The following is a 24,928-nucleotide window of genomic DNA, read 5'->3' as shown; positions in this document are numbered from 1 at the left end:
TGAACAGCAGTCTACTTCAAAGGAGACATTCTGAGAAAAGAGACATATATCATATAGAGGCAAACACATTACTACTGTATATGCAGGGTGTTTTTTATTAACATCAGAGCATATTTATGATCGGAATGAATGATGAATGTGTATAGTGACGTATAAAGGATATGGCAACGAAAGGCATTACCGCTAGATAATTCAATATGTGCATGAAGGAAATCAAAAATCGTATCTTATTTCTTCTGAAACACCCAACTTAATGCAATTTAGAGGAGAATTCTTCAGATTGTGACTGTTAAAAACAGCTGCTAAATGGTCTTTAAGGATTCCACGTCCCCACCTCTTTGAGTTGCGCTAGGCCATTTTTAATCACCACACTTGCATGAGAAATAGACCTGTAAAGAACAACTCAGAAAACAAAGTCTTGCTTTTGCATAGAACGAGGACGGCAACGACGAGGACTCCGGCGATGAGTTCGAGGAGATGAACCTGTCGCTCCTGTCGGCTCGAAACTTCCCACGCAAAGCTAGCCAGACCAGCATCTTCCTGCAGGAGTGGGACATCCCGTTCGAACAGCTGGAGATCGGGGAGATGATTGGCAAGGGGCGCTTCGGTAAAGTTTTCCACGGGCGCTGGCACGGGGAGGTGGCCATCCGCTTGATCGACATCGAGCGTGACAACGAAGACCAGCTGAAGGCGTTCAAGCGAGAGGTGATGGCGTACCGCAACACGCGCCATGAGAATGTGGTGCTGTTTATGGGGGCCTGCATGAGTCCACCACACCTGGCTATCATCACAAGGTAAACATGCAGATGTGTTACACGCTGTTGTTGATCACTTTGTACTTAGCACATGGTGAATAAGTGGTGCCAGGCACAACAAATCCCACCCCTCACATGTATTGTTGCTTATTTTGGCATCGATCCAGCTGATGTCATCATGTCTATGCGTGTGATGATGTCAGCATATCAATTCCCTCTATATATGTGCCAAATTTGAAGTAAATTGAAACAAAATTGATGTTTTTATAGATATTTGAAATTTCAGCTGTTGTAAGTAAATGAGAAGAAAAAAAAGAATTTAAAAATTCCTGAAACATTTAAACTTTGACCTACTTTTCCCAAAATGTAGTGGCATCTATTCCGGGTCATTGGCAATCTATAAACCCCATTTGGTTTGAATTCAACCAATAGTTTTGCTGCTACAGACATTTGAAATTTTGCCCATTATAAGTGAATAGGGGAAAAAAAGATTTTAAAAATTCATTAAAAAAAAAAAAAAAAAAGTAAACTTTGACCTACTGTTCCCAAAATGTAATCAGATCTATTCTTGGTCACTGGCAATCTACAAACTCAGTTTGGTATGAATTCAACGAATATTTTTACTGCTACAGACATGTGAAATTTTGCCCATTATAAGTGAATAGGAAAAAAAAAAAAAGATTTGAAAAATTCAGAAAAATTTTGAACTTTGACCTACTGTTCCCAAAATGTACTAACATTTATTTAAGGTCATTGGCAATCTATAACTCAAATTTGGTATGAATTTAACAAATAGTTTTGCTGCTACAGACATTTGAACTTTCGCCCATTATAAGAAAATGGGGGAAAAAAAGATTTGAAAAATTCATAAAAAATTTGAACTTTGATCTACTGTTCCCAAAATAGAATGAGGTCTGCTCTGGCTCACTGTCAGTCTATAAACCCAATTTGATATGAATTCAACCGATAGTTTTGCTTCCAAACCAAACCAAAACCAATACCCCCTGCCTCCCCTTGGGGGGGGGGGGCAAGGTAATAAGTGCAGCTCAAACCTATACTTTTGTCATTTTCACATGTTTTAATATGCAGAAAAATAGGTGATACTGACATACAGAGACATGTTTAATGAAATATACAGTAAAGCTTCATAGCTCATACCCGACCTGCCGTACAGTAGCTGGGACGTGACAATCCGAGCAGTAACAGTGATAAATATTTCAGATTTTCTATAAAGCTGGCCTACTTAAATAACAGGCATATTTCCACAAAATGACAAGTGAATTTGAAGTTTTGAAACGATACATAAAGAAAAAAGAGATGAAATGTAAATGATGTGTTGCGTATTTAAATATGTGTGGATCAAATAAACTAGACTGTGTAGTATCAACAGAATTATACACATTTTACACCGTTTTATGCAAGACAAAGAATCAGAGCATTCTGTTGCTGCTGCTCCAACTACAATGGTGTTTCATCTTCTTCTGCCTTTGGACAATACAGACTGGACAGCTGCTTCCATAAGCCTGTTTTGATGCAGTACTTCAAAAAGCACATTAAATGCATTAATTAAAGCGCACTTAATGAATAATGAGATGAAAAGTCAAGTTTGAGCTTAATAATGCTGACCGAGATGTCAGGGATACTGGCCTAGATTAAAACTAAAACGTTATAAAATAAATAAGAAGTCATCCTTGTGTATAGTCTGTAGGAACAAACAAACAGACCAAAGCTGGGAGAAAGCAGCAGAATCGTGTATGGGATTTATTTGAATACAACTGCGAGAAAGATAAAAGATATGAAAAAACTACAACTAAAACTAAGCATTTAGAAAAAAACGAAAACTAATAAAAACTAGCAAACCTGCTCTAAAAACTAATTAAAACTAACTGAATTAGGGACAAAAAAGTCAAAACAAAATAAAACTAAACTATAATAAATCCAAAACTATTATAACCTTACAGGGCTCTAGACTATTGTAACAGCATGATTATTGGTTAAGCGTCATTATCTCCAATTACAGCAGCACTGGTATATGATGGTGTTTTGTTCTTGCACATTTACATTCCTCACAGCCTGAGATGAAGGCTAGTAAATGTTATTGTTACAGTCTGCATACACATTGAGCCCAAGTTTACTAGGTTTGTACTGCACCGTGTGACTGCTGATACGCTTTACTTATGCATTAACACTGCTGAAATGTCACAGTCTGGAGGAACATTTACACACTGAACCATTAACATGTGAAAATGATAGGAATTTGCCACTTTAATATGAAATTTTGGATAGATGGGCACTAGTGGAAGTGCATATTGTAGTACACAGAAAATACACTGGTGCTTTGATACATTACTGTTATAGAAATATGCATTTTTTTAACAAGTTTTATTGATCATCAAGGTCAAACATTGATCACATACAATCATGAAAATTCCTTGACAACAAAGCTCATTTAGCAATGTTAGCTAGTTAGTGTATCAGTTTCCAAGTAGGAAAGGAAGAAAATGAATTGTACAAGTCAAAGTTAGAGGGGAAGGAAAAACACAAAACTAAACTAAAAAAAAGATAAGATAAGACAAGATATGCTTTTATTTGTCCCACAAGGGGAAATTCCAGGTTACAGCAGCAAAGCACAAAAAGCACACAAGAGCAGAAAGGCAAAATCAAAAAGTAAAGACAAATCGAAAAAGCTATATATACTATTTACAGTTGTGTGTATGTTGATCATGCTACAAAACAACAAAACAAAACAAAAAAAACATATAGCCACCCCCCACACACACACACATAAAAAAAAAAAAAAAAAAAATTTCTATCTAGATATTCTGCTGTTTCAACAGATATTATGATACAGGTGTCCACCTACGCATAAAATATCCTTTTTCAATTGTAATTGTGCTGTCATTTCTTCCATTATGTGCATTTGTCTCAGTCTTTCAGTCCATTGTTCATTCTTCTTCCAAGAAACAGTTATCATTTTCTTCGCAATGAACAATAACACTCTTAAAATATACAGGTTGTCTCCATACAACATGTCCTTTGATATGCATCCCAACATATAATACAGTGGATTCAAGGGTAAATCAATATGTAGAATGACTGATATTTGTTTTTTAATATCTTCCCAAAATCTTTGCAGTTTGGGGCAATCCCAGAAAGCATGGGTATGATCCCCAGAAATATGCATTTGTTTAAAAAATAAACATGCATGACATAGGTTTTGTAATAATATGTTTATGGCACTGAATGCATTCCGTCCAGTAGTAATGCAATATTTTGGACAAGTGTTGTTTGCAGGAAATATTATCTATAAAGTGATGATCTAATGTGGTATAACACCGACTTTCAAGGAAGAAGACGGTTTGCCATCTGTAAAGCTGGACCGGGTGTGAACAACCTGAACAAATATGAACAACCTGAAATGTCTAAAGAAAATTACGCACAATTTTAACTATTTTCTGCCTGTTACTAAGCGTTTAATGTCTTTGTAGATCTGATCCATAATGTACATGTAGAAATGATAAGTTGAGGCATAATACGGTTAAAATTGCACTTATTTTTCTTAAGAAATTGCATTTTTTTCAAGTTATTCACATCTTTTTTGTTTGGATAGTTTATAGAAGTAAGTCTTTTCATAATTTCATGTGTTTTTTTGCACTTAAACAAGAACAAAAATTTGGAGTTGTCATCATTTATAGGTTATTTTATTATTTTACTGGTCTGGCCCACTTGAGATCAAATCGGGCTGAATGTGGAACCTGAAAGAAAATGAGTTTGAGACCCCTGCTCCGAGACGAGTCTTAAATCTTTGCAGTTTGGGGCAATCCCAGAAAACATGGGTATGATCCCCAGAAATATGCATTTGTTTAAAAAATAAACATGCATGACATAATGTTTTGTAATAATATGTGTTTGTGGCACTGAATGCATTCCGTCCAGTAGTAATGCAGTATTTTGGACAAGTGTTGTTTGTGGGGGTGTCAGAAAATATCGGTTCTGCAATATATCGCAATATTTCATTTCACAATACTGTATCGATATTAAAAAGTACTGTATCGATATTTTTAGGTATTTATTCAAATGCAGATATTATGGAGGTTCATTTTAGTTTTTTTGTTTTTCTCTTTTGTTTCTATTTTATTTATTATTATTTAACACTCTTTTATTAAATAATGTTAGGTCCTTTTTTGGGATTGCACAAAAATAATGATATGATGTTAGTTCTGAACTAATAGAATATGAACATTTGAACAGGATCATAAACTGTAATGTCTGTAAAACATAATTTAAGTTTGAACACAAGATTATTTTGTGATATAGCATTAGATCCTGTTCTGATCAAATAAAAATGTGTTTAGTATTTGTGCATATTTCTGGTGTAATTCCATTCTTCAAGGAAATAATCATTTAGAAAAAGAAACAAACAAAAAATGGCCTTTTTAACAGTATCATGATATATCGTGATATATCGTATCGTGACCCTAGTATTGGGATTTGTATTGTATCGCCAAATTCTTGCCAATACACACCCCTAGTTGCTTGCAGGAAATATTATCTATAAAGTGATGATCTAATGTGGTATAACACTGACTTTCAGGGTAGAAGCCGGTTTGCCGTCTGTAAAGCTGGACTGGGTCTTGTGAGACTGGTTTCAGATCAGACACAGGTCTAACTACTCCCTCTGAGACAATTAGTTTCAATCCTTTCAATGAAGCTCACAGAGGTTCTGATTAGAGCAGGCTGCCGCTGATGTTGAATGATCCACCGCCCACACCTCGCAGCCGAGCCCAAGCAGCGAGCAGGGTTACGGAGAACTTAAATATTTGATCCGTTGCTTCTGAAGACTCCAAACGCTTTCGCATAATGAACAACAAAGACAGAACCGTATTCGTGTTTTCGATTACAATAAATCCTCATTTAATTAGTTACCACGGCTAATAACGTTCAAAAGGTAATTGTTCGCTTATTTGCCTCTTTCCCACTTCCATTTTCACACGCTGGGAACAAAAAAAGGTGGACTCGCTAAAAAATCATTTACCCATGTGTTTATTTTCTGTGCTGATGAAGACGGAATAAAGAGCGTGTCTGTCTTTGATTCTCTGAAATGGAGAGAAGAAAAGGGTCTCTAACCAGAAATTTCCTTTTTGAAAATGCTTCAGGAAACAAAAGATTGACTCTGTTGCCAGTGCTGTCATGGAGGTTGTAAATATCTATTAAGTAAGTGATTGACTGATTTATTGAAATGCGTGATTGCGGTTGATTCAAGCTGAAATTGTCATGAGCTGACAGATGAGTCGGCTGCCTCCGAGAAATCTCGGTCGCTGATTGCAGAAAACAATTTCAACAGGTGGCTTTGTTATTCATACTCTCGTCTCTCAGTTCTTGAAGAGTACACAAATGATGAAGCACGATGAAGGACAGCTAAATATCATAGATTTAATCTGTGTGAGTTTTATGGATTTATCGACTCTTTTAGTGGGTAAATTTTGATCTTGTTTTCTTCATTTATCACAAAGGACAGTGGATCAGTTCTAGTTAGCATACACACACGGGGTTGTGTGAGGGTTTTTTTATTTATTTATTTAAGCTTTTTCAATATAACAACACTGAACAAACACCAACACTAACAACTTTTTTTGTTTCAAATATTTTATTGAAGTGTATACAAGAGAAGCAAAGGTACATACATATACCAGGGCACACTGATGTCAACAGTAACCATGTTTGTGTGTACACCATTAGATTTAGATTTGCATTTTTTTTTTTAATTCTCTTTATTGAGTTTTTTCATATAGTAACAAAGACGTGTTCATATACATTCATTGTGCTCAATGCAAAAAAAAAAATGAGAACACGCAGTAAAACAAAAAGCACACAAACAACAGTAAACAATGAACATCAAAAACCAAACTGAGGACGTCATATATCGCCAATCCTAAGTTGTTTACACATTTGCATTATTAAAATAATCAATGAAAGGTTGCCATGTTAAGTGGAATGCATGTAATTTCCCAGATTTGCATATTTTTAAGAACAAATAACAATGAAACCCGACAAACAATACAGTGAAAAGAACACTAAGACATAGTATGTTTGAAATAATTAAACTGGTCACATAAACAGAAGAAAAAAGAAAAATAAAGAAAAGAAAAAAATGTACAGTGGTGTGCAAAAATATCAGAACGCTTGTCAAATCTTAAGAAACTGGTGGTTTATTTTTTTTCCCCAGAGTCTGAATTTCACTTTTTTGCCATTGCAAAAGATAAAGGCAAAGGCACTGAGAATATTTAATCTACAAATTTATCATTCCAGTCCTTTTTTGGACATTTTACTCTAATATTTAGTGTGGCCCCCCTTGGCAACAATCTAAGGAAACTCTCTGGAATGAACTTCTGAAAGCGTGGAATGACATTGGGGTTGAAACGCTCAGAAAACACATCAACACAATGCCAGAAAGATGCACTGCTGTGGTTGTTGCCAAGGTGGGGCCACACTAAATATTAGAGTAAAATGTTAATAAACAAAAAGGACTGGACTGATAAATTTGTAGGTGAAATATTCTCAGTACCTTTGCCTTTACCTTTTGCAATGGCAAAAAAGTTTAATTCAGGCTCTGCGAACAAATAAACCAGCAATTTCTTAAGATTTGACAAGTGTTCTAATATTTTTGCACACTACTGTATAATAATAATAATAATAATAATAATAATAATAATAATAATAATAATAATAATAATAAACAAGGAAGGGAATTACATTGTCTCAGAAAAATCCATAAACAGTTGCCATTTGTTGTAGAATTTGTTCAAGTTTCCCAGTTTTGAATGTCTAATTTTCTCTACTTTTAAAAAGGACATAACCTCGTTAATCCATTGTGTCCTGGATCGGGCTGTTGTGGATTTCCAATTAAGAAGGAGGTGGTGTTTAGCAATCAGGGAGGCAAAAGCTATTACTTAAAATTCTTTAGTAGAGTATCGGGTATACTTTTCCGGAAGACCAAGTAACACCTTTACATATATACAGAATATTACAATAACACAAAATAAATTAAAATAAAAAAAAAAACATTCACACACATAATCACATATGTATTATCAAATAAAATAAATAATAAGCAAATAAATAAGGGTCTGATCAAGCGAAAGTGAACATCAACATGAAAAAGTACATTTGCACACATCATTTATCAAGTAGGCTCCTTTTTTAGCTAAAAATTTCTATTTTATGGAACTGTTATTCTTTTTAATATACCACTTGTACAAAAAAAAGTTACAATCGATTTTATCTATTGTACTTTTTACATCATAGCCATAGATTGAATTTGATGCTAAAAATCATATGTAAAAAATTTGAAAATGTATTCAGTCTGTTGATTTTATAGACAGTTGTTAAGTTTCAAGTATTACATTTTCATTATTTTGTGAATATTATTGATATTTATGAGTTTGAACATTTGTGAGTCTCTTAAAAGGCCCTGTCCACGTTTTACCACAAAAATACCAATTTTTAATTTTCAAGTTACTTATAATTCAGGTATTTGAGTGAAACTTTAAGAAAGTAATGATCTTTTGATACATTTTGGGGGATACATACGAGAGTCGTCCATGTGTTACTATGACAACCTGTCCAGGTGTTACCACATTTTCACGTCAGTAAAACAGAGACTTTTCAATATTTGACTCCAAAATTTGTTTTCACCATAGTTGAACATAATATCTAAAAAGGTTATGTCCTACTTCATATCAGTTTCCGTCGAGAACTGCATGTTGTGAATGTTTGCGTAAAGCTTAGAAAATTGATGTCCCTTTCAAGTCCACGTTACCGAGCAGAAATTTGACATCTTTCTAGAGCTACCATTAATGACTAATTTTCTAACGATTAATCTTCCGACTAAATTTTTCCATTAGTCGACTAATCTAAACTACAAATAAAAAAAATAATCAAGCGTTTGTTATTTTGTTGCGTCCATTTTATTTTGAATACAACTCAAGAGCCAAAACATAAAATGTCACCTTTACCATGACAAATGTAAACAATATAAGTAACTTAAATATGACCAAACAGAAAATTACAAAGTGGGATGTTTTCCATGTAAGAGGGGGAGACCGGGGAGGGAGGGGATGAATGGGTGAGCACTGGGGGGGGTGAACTGTAAGAGTGAGGGAATGAAACTTAAGACGCTTATAAAACAGGGGTCTCTCTCTCTCTCTCTCTCTCTCTCTCTCTCTCTCTCTCTCTCTCTCTCTCTGAGGTAATTTCTTTTTTTTTTTTGTATTGTATTTTTGGAAATGCACAATGAAAATAAACTGAAAATTTATCCAAAAAAAAAAAGTAAAACGACTCATTGACTAAAAAAATCGCTTTGATTTGACTTCATTTTCATGGTCGATTATGTCGACTAAGTAAACTAATCTCAACAGCACGACATTTTTCACCTAAAAATTTTATCTCCCCAAATTTTATTGTACATAATGTTGAAGTGCTTATAAATACCTACTCAAATCTATATAATACGTGCATATAAGTTACTCTGCTTACATGACAGACACTGTTGAACACCAAATGTGTCCACGTGTTACCACTTCATCGGACCCATAAGTAAATAATAAAGTTTTTATACATGTATATGGAATAACTACATTATTTCAACGGCCCTCGGTGACTTTCATTACTTTGAGGCCTCATTAACTTTTTATCAGCTGAGCTAAATTGTATTATTTGCGTGAGATATAGTGTTCGATTAAGTTCCTCATATCTGTAAGAAAAAAAAAACTAAGGGGAAGAGCTACTAAAAATGCGAGTGCTGTCAGGTTGGGTTTGGTAATGAATATTCATGATGAACTGTTGGCTTCAGGTTCTTTGTTGGTCACCTGCGTGGCACGGTTGGGGCTGAGGGCTTCAGGTGTGAAGCAGGGGGTGGATTTGGAGCTGTCTGTTATTACTGCCGTTGTAATGGCACCCCTCCAGAAATCTGCCACCACCTCCACTAACTGCAGCACAACAGTTTCACCCTGGCACAGAGCACAGCCGCATTTCAGTTCACCGTGATGACATTTTATCCTCTAATGACATGTCAAACCGCAGTAACTCACCAACAAACACTCAGTAAACACATGAACCTCAGGGGTTGTTTTGGTTTGAGGTGGGAAAAAAAAAAAAAAAGGACCACGCGTAAATAGATAGAAGTCTTAAAGGTGAAAGACGAAAAAGAGGAAAGTGTATGAAGTGAGAAAGATGACGGCCACCTTATGTTAGGGGTTACTTTAACAGAGAGCACTGAGACACTGAACAGTTCAATTCAAGCTAAAAGTAACCGCATTTTGAAGGCTTTAACGTGTCAAGGTTAAATCCAAGTGCAGTTTGGTATTTGGAAGAAAATAACTGGACAAAACCAAACCTTATGTTTAGGATTTAGCATGATCTAATAGCAGAAATAGAACACTGTATTCATATTTATGTTGTAAATAGTATATAATGACCTGAAAAACAGGAATTGGTATGTTTTTCAGTAGTTTTATTACAAGCTGTAATTTTCTTAACCAATAAAATTAGCTTTTAAATGGACAAATATGTGTAAATGATGCATAATTCCAGTAGAACAAAAAGAAAAAAAATCACTTCTTTCACTAGTGACTGTAGTAAATTTTTTTCCTCAGAATATACCGTACTTTCCGGTCTATAAGCGGCTACTTTTTTCCGCACACTGTGAACCCTCGGCTCTAAAATGATGCGGCTAATTTATGTTTTCTGAGCAAACGATTGATGCAGCTGACGGAGAAGGAAATAGTGCTGCTGCACATAAGCTTGGCGTCAATGAATCGATGGTGAGACGTTGGAGACGGGGTGGGTGTGGCTTATAGTCCAGAAAGTACAGTAGTTTCATGAAACCCAAATGGAAAGGGCAGGACTTCACTTCTTTGTGCACCATTTCGCAACTATGTTTATATGGTAGCCCACATAGGATAAACCAAGCACTGGTTCAAGAAACAATGGGGCTTTTAACCCTATAAGGCCAAATGTATCATATTTGGTACATGAGTTTTGAAGCCCTCTACATGATCAGTGTGGTATTTTTTTTTCTTGAAAAACCTGATGTATACAATTAGATACATGCAATGCATAGATAATCCACCAGGGGAGAGGAATTTGTTCATCAGAGGCCTTTCCAGTGACACTACAAAATTGTTATTAACGTGGAAGGAGGTAGAACTTCGCCAATTTTGAAAAGGAATTACCAATTTGTTAGACATGTTTGTGTTATTACCTCCACCAAGGAATGGCTGAGGTAATGTTTTCATGGGGTTTGTCTGTTTGTTTGTTTATCTGTTAGCAAGATAACTCAAAAAGTTATGGATGGATTTGGATGAGATTTTCAGGAAATCTTGATGCTAGCACAAGGAACAAATGATTACATTTTGGTGATGATTGGGGGGGGGCAGATTTTTTGTTTGTTTGTCTGTCTGTTGGCAAGATAACTCAAAAAAAGTTATGGAAGGATTTCGATGAAATTTTCAGGAAATGTCGATACTGGCACTAGGAACAAATCATTAGTATTATGTTTTTGTTTGTTCAAAAATAATAATATTTGAGCATTGAGACCGATGTATCAAATATGATACAAAATTGAAACTCATACATGGATATTGATATTTGAAAAAAAAAATTGGGGTTGTTCAGAAGGACCAATAAAGGCTCCAGTTTCAAAGAACTGGAATTTTCTGTCAATGATTTAATAGCTCAGGCTTTACAGGGTTAATGTCAGACACTATAGTATCTGTATGGACGTCACAATGGAACGGTGACATGAGGGGTGCAGTTCCCTAAACGCACCACTAGATATCACTAAACCCTACACACTGCACTACAATTCACAAGATGGTTTTGTCCTCCGATTCAATCACACTTTTCTGTTGGAAGAAAATCAGTATCAGTATGGCATCTAATCAACGTTTTGTTATATCATAGACACGGCAATGTCCACTGATACAGTTGAAACAGCTAATTAAACAAAAGTCATATTTCTTGCGCAGTTTGCTTTTACTTTAGTTTGTGTCCAGAATGAAAAATAGATCATTTTTCGATGATCATTATGTGACAGTGGATTTGGGTATAATCTCTTTGGAACAGTGTGTAAATCCTCTAAAGATGCAACAATAGGAGCTCTTCCCCGACACGATTCTGCTGTACTAATATGCAACATTATTAAGAAAACAGAATAGATATTTACATATGTATGAGCACAGAGCAAAATTCATTCTTGATGCCGTACACATGACTTCACCATCACAATTGTTTCTTGGCAACCGTGGTACCCACTTGCACTTTGATGATAAGCAAAACATTATAAAGACAAGCGATGATTATGAACATTATGAACCGATGTTTAAAAAAAAAAAAAATAAGGGATAAAAACTCCTGTCAGAAATGCCTATAAAATAAATGTATGCAATAAAGACCCTGGGAGATTTCAGGGAGTTGTGATTATCACAGCAGTCTGCCCTGTAATAATAGTCAATAACCAGGACTGATTTTAATGTTTTAATCCCCAACTTGTCCTTTTCCCTCTGACAGCTTGTGTAAAGGCAGAACACTTTATTCGGTGGTGCGGGATGCGAAGGTTGTACTGGATGTTAACAAAACCCGACAGATTGCACAAGAAATGGTGAAGGTAAGACAACTCGACACTTGTTCCTTGAAACACTTTTGCTGGTTTTCATCACGTTACAGTTATATTACGTCTCTCTCTCTCTCTTTTTTATCCTCAGGGGATGGGTTACCTCCATGCTAAAGGGATCTTACACAAAGACATGAAGTCCAAGAATGTGTTTTATGACAATGGCAAAGTGGTTATTACAGATTTTGGGCTCTTCACTATATCTGGGGTCCTGCAGGCTGGCAGGTAATTATGTCCAATACACATCAGGCAGTCAGACTGATTAACCCATAAAGACCCAAACATCCACTAGCGACCAAAAAACATCTACTTATCTAAAATGTTTAATGCTGCAGATCCACTAATCCTATCAGTACATGTAAATAATTAGTGTAAAATACAGTTTGTCGTCTTTTCATGGTCATCAGATATGACCCATTTGGACGTTCAGAGGCTCCGTAGTGAACGTGGAAACACCATCATCTTCTACAATATTGATTCCCCAGTAAAACCCATGGAGTTTTATAAATGACAGTGGATGAAGACACTTGTTTTATGTTCAGTCAATGATTTATTTTACTGAAAAAGTCACTTTTTCTTCAATTTTCTCTTTTGATATAATAATTTTTGAATTTACTGAGTTTTCATGGACATTTAAATTTAAAACAGGAAAATACATGATTTACAGTGACAAATGCTAAATTCGGAGGATAATATAATTAAGGCTGTCAAAATTAACATGCTGACATGGATTAATTCATCATCATGATTAATCTGATTAAAAATTTTAACACATCTACAGCGCAGAATGACTCTGAATGTCTCTGCCAACACATTTCAGGCAGTTTTTCCAATTAGAGTTAGCATCGTGGATCTGCAAATGGGCAGTTGATCCATTAGTGACAGGCAGCAGAACCAACCAATAAAGATGGAAGACACTAAACAGCATGTTGTCCCTCTGGATGGTAATAAGAGGAGAAAAAAACCCAAAAACAGTTGTTTCAAGTTGTTTTGTTGAAACTGTTGAAGGTGTTTAATGAACACATTAAGTGCATATATATTCCCTTCTTTCTTGAGTCTGTTTGCTCATGCAAAATGAAACGCAATTAATATAGATTAAAAATGAATGACATTTAATTGTGATTAATCAAAATTAATCCACAGCAACCCTGTGATTAATCTGATAAAAAATTTTAATAGTTTGACAGCGCTAATTATAATAAATGGTGAGAAATCACGTAAGAAAATTTAAATAGAGAGCAAAATTCATTTGGGAACTGCCAGAAAAGTAGCACTGGGTCTTTATGGGTCAAACAACAGGACTGTATTGGAAAATAGTTACATTTCTTTTTTTTTTTTTTTTTTTTTTTTGCAGTTCTCAAGTGTCCAAGGCTTTAAATATCTGCATTTCTTCATCTAATTTGCCCACATAATCTGAAATCTCTGGTCATGTTTTCCCTTTTAGATGTTGTCAATGGTTGTTATTAAGCCATGGTCATGGTTTTGTTTTCTTTGTTGCCTTCGCTTTTAATATGACATGTTCCTTTTACATGAAGGAAACTGCCCAGTCGACGAGTACAAGAGAAAGGGGAAAACAAGAGGTCAAGGTAGAGCAGAGACATTCAATAGCAGTTCCCTGAATAAAGCTGACTGCACCGGTAGCGCAAATACAAACGGGATCAAAAGTTAAAGTGTGTCATTTGTAATAATCGCAAGGTGATTAAGTGGCTGTAACACTGCTAACAAATGGAGGATTGTCTGTAATTTACCATGTCATGGCTGAGCACACCAGTAATCGCAAATTGTATCAGCTGACTAATGCCTTCATGAAGCCAGCATCCTTCCACAGTGTCTATGAAAAAAAAGACCAGAGACACCAGCACAGATGTATTCCTGAATAAACCTACGTCTGCAGCGTCACAACATCCTATTAACGCTTATGATTCTGCTATAATAATAACTAGAATCTGTATTCATAGAGGGCTTTCCAAACAAAATACAAACTGTCTTACAAAGACATTTGGTTAAACACAAAATATGTAAAAACAGTGAAATAAACAAACAGCCCAGATTAAACCAGAGACTGGATTAAGAAAAGACATAAGTGGTCACTAACTGTTTTTTATTTATCCAAAGAGGTCCCATTGAGGTACAAGACCTCCTGTTCCATGAAGTTCTGGACATTGCACTGCCATGTTCTACAGTGGCTCAAAACTTTTTTTTTTCTTTTTTTAATGTCAGTGATATAGTTAAAAAGACATAGTGGACAGAAAACAACAACAACAAATAAACGAAAGACAAATCAAGCAAATAAACGAACAACAAAATAATGACAAACAACAACACTAGTCACTTTTCCATTAAACATATGTGCAAAACTTTCCTGATATTTACTAAATGTCGAGAAAACAGACATGCGAAATGTCGTTTTTTTCATTAAATCACAAATGCGATGATTAGTTTCTTTATTATCGTAAGATGACACGAGAAGTCATTCCATAAACATAGCAACAAATGTAAATATCATGTTGATTTACAGATATATTCATTATTATTATTATTATTATTATTATTATTATTATTATTATTATTGTTATTATCTTTTACCCCTCTATCTCGTACTAAATTAAAAAAATAATTAGTTTCTTGGTGTGTCCACACATACTGCGCCATGTTTCTTTTAAAACTCTTCTTCTTTGCTTGTTGTAACGTGCGTCAACATCCATTTTTTTTAATTCACATGACTCTAGCTGCAGAAAAAGGTCTTTCCATTGCAGTTTTACTTGATGTACCATTTGTGCTATGCTCGAAAAACCACATCTTGCCTACACAAAAACTTTTAAATCGAAAAACAAGAGTTTGGTCAAATTGTGATTTTCCATTAGGTAAATTTTTATGCGCAAGTTATATTCATGCATTTCAGGGTCGTTGGAAAAGCGACTAATGACAACATCATATTGCAATGAAAAAGAAAATAAACGTAAAGAGCAGCTAAACAATATAGACTGATTAGTGGCGATAGGGAAAAGGGGAAGAGGGGAGAGGGAATGAAAGTGAGAAAGGGAGAGAGGGGGGAGAAAGTGAGAGGGAAAAATAATAATTATGATAATGATAATAACAACAACACAATAATATATAGTAATAATACTAATAGTCTAATTTGCTAGTATTATTGTGGCGGCATTAGCTGCGGAGGCAGTTTTTTATTTATCCAAGAAGGTCCCATTAAGATACAAGACCTCCTCTTCCATTAAGTTCTGGACATTGCACTGCCATGCTCTACGGTGGCTCAAAACTTTTTCATAATTTTCTTTGTTTCTTTTCTTTGTTTTTTCTCTTGAAAACCTGTTACATGCTGCCACCTACGATGTGTGTGTGGATCAGAGTTAATATCCCTTTTATGAACAAACTCAGAATAAAAAAACACATACATGGGCCTTTTTATGTTTTTATGAGCCACCATAGGGGAAGGTGAGACGCAGATCTGTTACTTCACCCCTAGATTAAACTAAATGTTAAACACGGGTCCGGTTTTCATGTTTTCTCCTTGTGCAGCCGGAGGGAAGACAAGCTCCGGATCCCAAACGGCTGGCTGTGTCACCTGGCTCCAGAAATCATCCAGCAGCTTTCTCCAGACACAGAGGAGGACAAACTTCCTTTCTCCAAACAGTCGGATGTTTTTGCTTTTGGGTGAGCCTCCTTTTACCTTACACCTTCCTTTTTCTATCATCCCACTGCCGCCATTGGATCAGATTGGGGTTAAAGAGGCGGTTGCATACATTAAATGGTTTTCAGATCCATTTACAGATAATAGATTTTCACAGGGGACTGCACAAAGTAGTGGATAATTCAATAATGCAATTCTGTACTTGCCTGACACTAGACATTCACCCCGTGTCGAGCTTCTGAAAACTAAATTTACACATTTCTACTTAAATACGGTCAGATTTTGACCTTCAGACATGCTCCGTTTTAAAAACAATTAGCCTTTCATTACATGGCATAAATCCATATTAAACATACAAATGGGTCCTTGGTGATGATTGATTATTGAGATGACGGGGAAGGAAATGGTGCACAGTTGCAGCATGAAAGCTAATTGGCGTAAATAATGAGCATGATGATTAGTGATTGGTTTGCCCATGTGGCTGACAGGGAAGGTTTGGGAGCTTAGGTGATCAAATGAACCAAACCAAAAGGCAGCTAAAGTCTTAAAATTTCAACTGATTGGATAATTGCAGGAAGAGGAAAAATCTGCAAAATGGTGAGGATGTATTCAACTATTTGATTAAGAAGGGGGGGTGAATTAAAAAGTGGAAGAGACAGATTTTAATATGAAGCGGTTTCCTTGATTGAACACATGCTAAGCTCCTTCTCACGGGCCTTCAGACATCTGGTGACTGGTATGTGGCGCTATTCTAGTGTTTACCAGGTGAAACTCTCAGCTGCCGAGTAGGTGATAAGTTTTAGGTTCGGGGCGGCAGCAGCTGTTGGCTTTGAGTGAACCGAGGAAGAAGTGGAACTCCGTCAGCGGAGGATCTGAGGAAAAAGAAGCTACAAAAAGGAGAATGTAAACTGCATCTCCCACCTGTGCTTTTAAATGAAACACACGTCAACAGTTTGAGAAGTGAACTCCAGGAACATACAGATGAAGATGCAGGTGAAGCCTCATGAAAATTGGTGTAACAGTTTTTACATAAACAGTCTTAGAGTTAAATAATCAAACCAACAAATATGAGAGAAAACGTTCTGTAACCTCTTTAAATTTTTTTAAAACTTTTTTTCTATTTAGTTTTCACATGTTTTACAGTCAGTGTGGTGGTCCTTGGAGAAGTGGGTATACTCTCAATTTTTGATTTTTTTTTTTTAACCCTTTCATGCATAGTGGTCACTACAGTGGACAGTTATTCTACAGCTGTTCTCTGGTTTATTCATGGGTTTTGTTGTTTTAGTTCCATATCAGCCAACACAGTGGACACTTATGAATCATCCCAAACACTGACATTCAGACCATTACTGTAACGCTGCTGTTGTTGATAAACCTGATCTGCAATAACATGTTTTAGTGTAAATCAATTGCTAATTGTTATTAGACTGTAATTAATAGTTTTCTGAAACAAAACTTTTTTTTTTTTTTGCATATCCTCCTGAGACCCAGCAATGTATTTTGTCCTCCATAGGGGACAAAAGTTTGACAGTTTAAATTAAATGCTGTCCATTGCAAAAGACATTCCATAAAAAAATCAATCAATAAATAAAAATGATTTTAAAAATGTATCTGAAAAAACTGTTGTATTATGCCGTTTCCAGTCAAGACAATTTTTAGTGTAAAAAAGCTAAAATTGTCAATTTCCTGGATCTCAGGAGGATATTTTCGTCATGAAATGAGTAGTAACTACTATTTGAGTATGATCAAATTGAGAAAACATCAGATTAGCAGCATTAAAAACGTTTTTGTTTCATAGTTTTCACACAGTATATCACTTTCTGATGATGAGCTTTAAATACATGTTTCTCTGCTTCAAAAATTAAGCGCATGGTGTCCAGCTGAGTGGACATTTTTTTAACTCCATGAAAAATAGGTTCATAAAAAAAAAAAAAAAATTCAATTGCATTGTTTTTTTCATGCCTAAAGAGGAATAAAAACACTCAGGAAAAAAATATTGACTAAGGTTCTCATAATTCATGCATGAAAGGGTTAAATAGTCCAGAAAAAACACCTTGTTTTAAGAACAGTGTCATGTAAGACGACTGTATTTAGTTTACCCAAAAATCCATCATTATCATGACTTGATCAGGAGCATCATTTGTAGGTATTACTGGTCACACAAGCAGCTGCATGAATGTAAATGTATTCAACATGAGGCAAACATAGGATAACGTTAGCCTTTCATAACATTAGCCTGCAGACACAAAGTTAATTTAAACTATCCAAACAAATCGAAATTTTGTGCCAGAAAATGATGTTATCACCTCCTGCGGCCAATAACTGAAATATAATTACTCTTAAAGAAATGTTTGTTCAAACAATATAGAGTTCAGTGTAAGTTCTGTTGTGTATGACCGTCTGGTCTCTTGTGCCTAATTGTCTAACAACAGCTAAAGTAGGTAAAGTCTGTATGTAACTAAAACAAAGCATAATGATGAAGCTATAACTACAGCCTTAATCTACTTTTAATGCAAAACAGCAACAGTGACAAAGGGTGAAACCATTAACTAAATCGTAGCGTAATATAATGGTGCCCTGTTATTGGGAAGAATAATTGTAACGTTTTAACAAATAATAACAGCCTACACTGAAATGAGCATAGGTAGGTGTTAATTAGAGGGTTTTCTGTTCAGATTTACTGTGGATGTATTTGCCAACACTATAATATCAGTGCCTAATGTAAATTGTCAAATTCAGTTCAAGGTTTTCTAGCCCTGGTATTTACAGGTATAAATAAGGTTGATTTAAGCCCTCATTTTAACCCATAAAGACCCAAACATCCACTGGCGACCAAAACTATCTACTGATGTAAATGCTTAATAACTGTTCATCCACTAATCCTATAAATCAATGTCAATAATTGGTATAAAATACAGTTTTTCATCTTTTCATGGTCGTCAGATATGATCCATTTGGAAGTTCAGAGACTCTGTAGTTACCATGGAAACACCGTCATCTTCTACAACATTGATTCACCAGTAAAACCCATAGAGTTGGATCCGTGACAGTGGATGATTTATTTTACTGAAAGTCACTTTTTCTTCAGTTTTCTCTCTTTTGATACACTAACTTTTGAATTTACTATGAGTTTTCATGGACATTTAAATTAAATATAGGAAAATACATGATTTACAGTGAAAAATGCTAAATTCTGAGGATAATATTATAATTAGGGCTGTCAAAATTAACGCATTAATGTGGATTAATCCATCCTCGTGATTAATCTGATTAAAAAATGCAGTTTGTCATCTTTTCATGGTCATCAGATATGACCCTTTTGGATGTTCAGAGGCTCTGTAGTTACCGTGGAAACACTGTCATCATCTACAACACTGATTCACCATCAAAACCTAGGGAGTTGGATCAATGACAGTGGATTGACACACTTAATTTTATGTTCAGTTAGCAAAATCTTTGCTGAAAAAGTCACTTTTTCTTCAGTTTTCTATGTTTTTGATACAATAACCCTCATTTTAATCTGAGCTTTTTCTGAAAATCTACATGATCAGTGAATTAAATATAAGAAAATACACAATTTTCACAGAAAAAAATTACAAAAAACAGAGAATAATATTATTAGAAATAATAATAAATCACTTAAGAAAAATTACCACAAAAATAGCACTGGGTCTTTATGGGTTAATGGAATTTAAGACAGAACTATCAATGCAAAAAGACAAATCCAAATGTGAACATTGTATTTGGTAAAGAATATTTAGTGTTTCATAATAATAGAATATAACATTAAGGGTTTTTAATTCAATGTATAGGTGTAGTTTATGTTAAATAAGACCCAAAAATTCAATAAATACCCATGTCTGCATTGTTGTTGCTAAATCTATGCATTTCTACATTCCAGTTCCAGGGTTAGCTGTTTTTTCTAAAACCCTCCATTATCAGTTTATACATACGTGCTAAGTATAGGTTATATTTAGATATCGCATCTGTATAGAAAGTGTTAATATACATTCAGAGTAGCTCGACTGCCATTCATTCTTCTTTCATTTACACTCTTATGTGCGACAAGAATAGAACACAATGTTAAAGTAACCCTAAGAACATAAACAATGAGTAATCTAATGGAATATATCACAGTTACAACATAGTTATGTATTTTCTTCATGCCGCGTAGTCATGTGTGAATCCATTATCGTGTTTCCCTGAGCTGCAGTTTATAAAAAGTACTGCCATTAGCATTTATCAAACAGAATAAGTATTTGGGATTCATTCTTGCCAGGCATAACGTCACAGCACGCAACATAAGACAGAGCAAGAGTTGCATTGCAGGCTAGCAAAGCATTACTGAACATGATGGTTATATGCAAACATCAAACTGTGAGAGGACAGAACACAGGTTTACCAGACTGCGACCTGTGATTTTAAAATCTATCATTTGACACTTACCTCTGCTCTATGTAAGACCGGTCTGGAAGAGGTTCACATCAGTCTCTTAAAGGAGTGATATTTAGCTTTTTTAAATGGAATTATGCATTTAAAACATTTCTCTGTGGTCTACATAAACTGTAAATGCTATGCTTGGGTTTGAATTCTTCATTAATTCAACTCCACAGGTCCATCTTCAACCCTATTTCTGAGTAATGACACCAGAAAGGTTGTGTTGAGCGCTGGCCCTTTAATTGTAAATGAGCCACTTCAAGCCCCACCCCCTCCAGGTTGTTGACTGTGCTTTCTGTCTTGTTCAGCCACTCATGTTCATTAATACAAGTGACGACTGAACATTGTTAATTTTATCCTGTTCGGTTATTAATTTGTATTCTCATACATGATGTTGTTTTATCTCACTCCTTCATTTTTGCACTGAATTGACAGCATCATGTTACGTTATCCCTGCCCTCTTTGCTCCGATTGACTCAATTTATTTGAAGTGTCATGTTTTTGTGTTTGCTGCACATATCTCTTATTGTGTTGTTTTCTGTTTTTAGTGTCTTTACTTGCATCTTGTATCCTGCTTGTGCCTTTCTGCTTTGTCTGTCAAAGCACTTTGTAAACCTCGTTTTTAAAGGTGCTATATAAATAAAATTATTATTATTATTATTATTATTATTATTATTATTATTATTATTATTATTATTATTATTATTATTTTATTATTATTTTAGGTAATCAGCTCAAAGTTTGGACATATTTTCAGTATGGACTACAACCACTGCTGCTAATAAACAATCATGGTGTACTCTGAGAAATGGTCATCAGAAGTCTTGACCTTACATGTGCAATTATCATGATGTAACTACATATAGATGTAACAAATGAAGAAGGAATTAAATCAGGTTGTAGAAATCCACTTGATTTTTGCCAAAATGAATATAAAGATAGCTTTGTAGCACCTGGAGGGTTCAAATTCAAAATTTTGGAACTTAGGGTCCAAATACACAAATAAATGTACCAAAGACTAATAAAAGTGGGTTTAGCAAAATATGAGCCCTTTAAATATCTTTGCTGTGATTAACCCCTTTAAGACTGCCATTATAACAGGCCACCTAGGTGTCTTCATGTTTTCTTTGCAATAAAAGTGTCAGATAATGTCTTTTTTCTCAATTCTTTTGTAACTTTGTTTTCAGGAAGAGCAAAACTTTTAATTTCTGGCCATTAATTATCATTATTATAAATAATAAATGCTTAAAACAGCGTGTTTTAGTTAAAAAACAAAAAACGGACTTGAAGTTTTTAGCATATTTATAATCAGAAACAACTGTAAATGTCCATAACAAAGTGTGTCGAGATTACCGAAATAAACTTTCAACTATTTTACATCTGCTCAAACATGCTTTTTGGTCTTGAACCCTCAGTATCCATATTATAACTTCATATTTTTTGTTAGTTCCAGATATTTTTTAGCTTGTGTGGAAATGTGTGAAACAGTTCCTTTCTATTTGTAATAGAGTCCCACATTGGTGCCAAAAGGTGTTATATAGTGTCAGAAAGCGCAGAATCTCAGCTTTCCGATGCAGTTTTAATTTTGTGAATAGCACAAACAGTTCAGGAGTTACAGTAATTTGAATGCGGTAAAGTGCAAAATGTAACGCCAGAGAGATTGCCGTCATTAAAGGGTTAAACTATAGTATGTAAAATAAGAAGACCCAAATATAAAACATGTTTGTGATATGAAGTGATATTCCATTTCTTTTTATGTCATCTCAAGCTCTTGTAGACTCTTTTACTCAACACTTGACCAGTTGACATCAGGAAAGTCTGTGAGGGTTTAGGACAGTCTAGGATCTGCCTGGAGATATACTTATATTATTTCAAACCCCAACCAATCTGAATTGAGGACAATTTAATTCTTTTTGCACTCTTGTATCGGTAAAGTTGTACCTGATATTGTAGATCATGCTGCTATAACAGTATAGTCCATATGTTGACACTGGTTTGTGTACTATAACTGGTTTATAATGGTGTTATCTACACGCATGCACACATTTCATACGTAAAAACCACCGATAATTTACTCCTCTTCATCTTCCAACTTAACCCATTTTTCAAAATATTGCCAAATGCTATTTTAAGAGAATTTTAAACCTGACACACACTAGAGGATTTTAGGAGTCTTCACAGATAATCTCTCTAATCTCAAACACACACACACACACACACACGATACATGATAGTATTAAGACTCTTGAGGCCAGTAGGGTCGTGCACCACCCCATGTGATCTCATATGGACACATGTAAACCAAAACTTGCTTTAGTGATACTTTACAGAAAACAGGAGACTGAGATTGAAACTGTCAGTCGAGTAGCATGCTAACTAGCATGAGCTTCAGGCTAGAACATTTACTGTTGCTTGGTAACACAGATGTCACCTCTCATTGGCTGTTCTGGTACTGTTCGGAAACTACTATATTTAGAGTCATTATGATTGTCACTCCTAATTATGAAACATGTTTTTTTTTTTCTTCAAAGTTTTTTTTATATATATATATATATATTATAACAATCATAATTGTACAATTGAATGTACATAAAAAAATAACAACATACTTACTCTAACAGAGTCCCAACCCTGTTGCGCCTCATACTCTAGCAAAAATATATAAACACACATCCAAAATGAATACATAAAATAAAATTATGATATATAAAATTAAGTAATTTAAAGAAAAAAAAAATTTGTTACAATGAGAAATTGTTTGTGTCCATCCTTTTAACCCTATAATGCCCAATGTGTCATATTTGATATGTGAGATTTGAAGCCCTCTACATGATCAGTGTCATCTTTTTTTGTCTTGAAAAACCTGATGTATACAATTAGATACATGCAATACACAGATAATCCACCAGGGGAATCCGTTCACCAGAGGCCTTTCCAGTGACACTACAATATTGTCAGGAGGTTGAACTTTGCCAATTTTGAAAAGGAATGACCAGTTTGTGACATGTTTGTGTTATATTATGTTTTTGTTTGTTCAAAAATAATAATATTTCAGCATTGAGACCCAATGTATCAAATATGATACAAAAAAGAAGCTCATACATGGAAATTGATATTTGGAAAAAAAAAATTTTTGGTTGTTCAGGACTCCAGTTTCAAAGAACTGGAATTTTCTGTCAGTGATTTAATGGTTCATTTTACAGGGTTAATATGTGATAAGACAGGCTGCCACATTGCACAGAATTTGGCTGCATTGCCTTTTGTGGTATGTTATTTTCTCTAATGCCAGATAGTTCATAAGGTCTTTAATCCAGAGGGTGAATGTCGGCAGATTTTTATCTTTCCATTTAAGTAGAATGAGCCGATGAGCTATTTAAGTTGTGAAGGCAATGATGTTCTTAAAAATGTCGTTTAAGCGTGGATTCTGTGGAATCACTCCAAATATCACAGTGCGTACATGACGTTCTATTGGGTTTCAAAGATCTCTGAAAAGAAATTTAATATTGGTTGCCAGAAATTGCTCAGTCGGGTGCAGAGATAAAAACATGTGTGAAAGATTTCCTGGTTACATCTGTCACATTTGGAGTCAGTAGTCAACTTTAGTTTGGCTAGTTTTGCTTTAGACCAGTGCCGTCTGTGTACAACTATGAACTGAGTGTTTTAGACAGACTGATGATGAGTGAATTCTGACTAAGGATTCTTCTGATATGTGAAACATGTTTGATGATTGTCACTAATCATTTATTCAGTCAGTGTGTGAGCAGTTCAGGACAGTGAAGATTCGACCCCTCGCATTACCAGATAATCTGCAGTGAACATCAGGCCTGACCATCTAAGAATGCCACCCACTCACTATTGGTGAATCAGGACCTAATTATCTTGGGATGAGAAGACCAAGGTGTAAAGTCTGGTATTTTTGACCTCTCACGGTCAGTGTATCTTTTGGTAATTAGATTTTCTTTTCAGAAACAAAAGAAAAACTAGTAGTTAATTGATTTTTGTTTTAAAATAGAGGAATCAGAATTGAATTTTTCTTTTTCAGTGTCAAAACAGATAAACCAAATTTAAAAAACAGATTGATTTTTATTTTCTCTTTCTAATAACAAAAATGAAAGATACTACCTGACAGAAATGGAAAATGGACCAAAAACGGCTGTTTTTTTTTTTTTTTTCATTTTCTGAGACTGGTTGTTGTCATTTTCAAGGAAAGAGCGCTAATCCCAAGGTCACAAAGATTCTTACGAAGGATGGGTTTGTACGAATCTTCCAGTTCGTGAAATCTGGACTTCGTAGAAACTCTCCTTCCACGAGTGTCTACAAACTCCAGATTTCGTACGAAGTGAAAGAAGAAATGATGAAATTTAAGCGGTTTATCACCATTTATTATCACATTATCCTCTATATTTTTTTTGCATTTTT

The 24,928-nt window shown here is 34.9% G+C and overlaps 1 protein-coding gene across 1 annotated transcript in view; it reads left to right on the top strand.

The window, feature by feature from the left end:
• ksr2 (kinase suppressor of ras 2) overlaps positions 1-24,928 on the top strand; it is a 178,289-nt gene that overhangs the window by 147,197 nt on the left and 6,164 nt on the right. Inside the window, exons 17-20 of the mRNA XM_030144487.1 lie at positions 433-794; positions 12,324-12,420; positions 12,518-12,651; positions 15,961-16,095. Coding sequence (XP_030000347.1) covers positions 433-794; positions 12,324-12,420; positions 12,518-12,651; positions 15,961-16,095 — 728 coding nt within the window. The remainder of the gene's footprint in view (positions 1-432; positions 795-12,323; positions 12,421-12,517; positions 12,652-15,960; positions 16,096-24,928) is intronic.

Source organism: Sphaeramia orbicularis, chromosome 9 (genome assembly GCF_902148855.1).
Source record: "Sphaeramia orbicularis chromosome 9, fSphaOr1.1, whole genome shotgun sequence".
In the NCBI taxonomy this organism is placed as follows: domain Eukaryota; kingdom Metazoa; phylum Chordata; class Actinopteri; order Kurtiformes; family Apogonidae; genus Sphaeramia; species Sphaeramia orbicularis.
The sequence above is the reverse complement of the archived record's forward strand: the minus strand, read 5'-3'. Positions and strand labels throughout refer to the sequence as shown.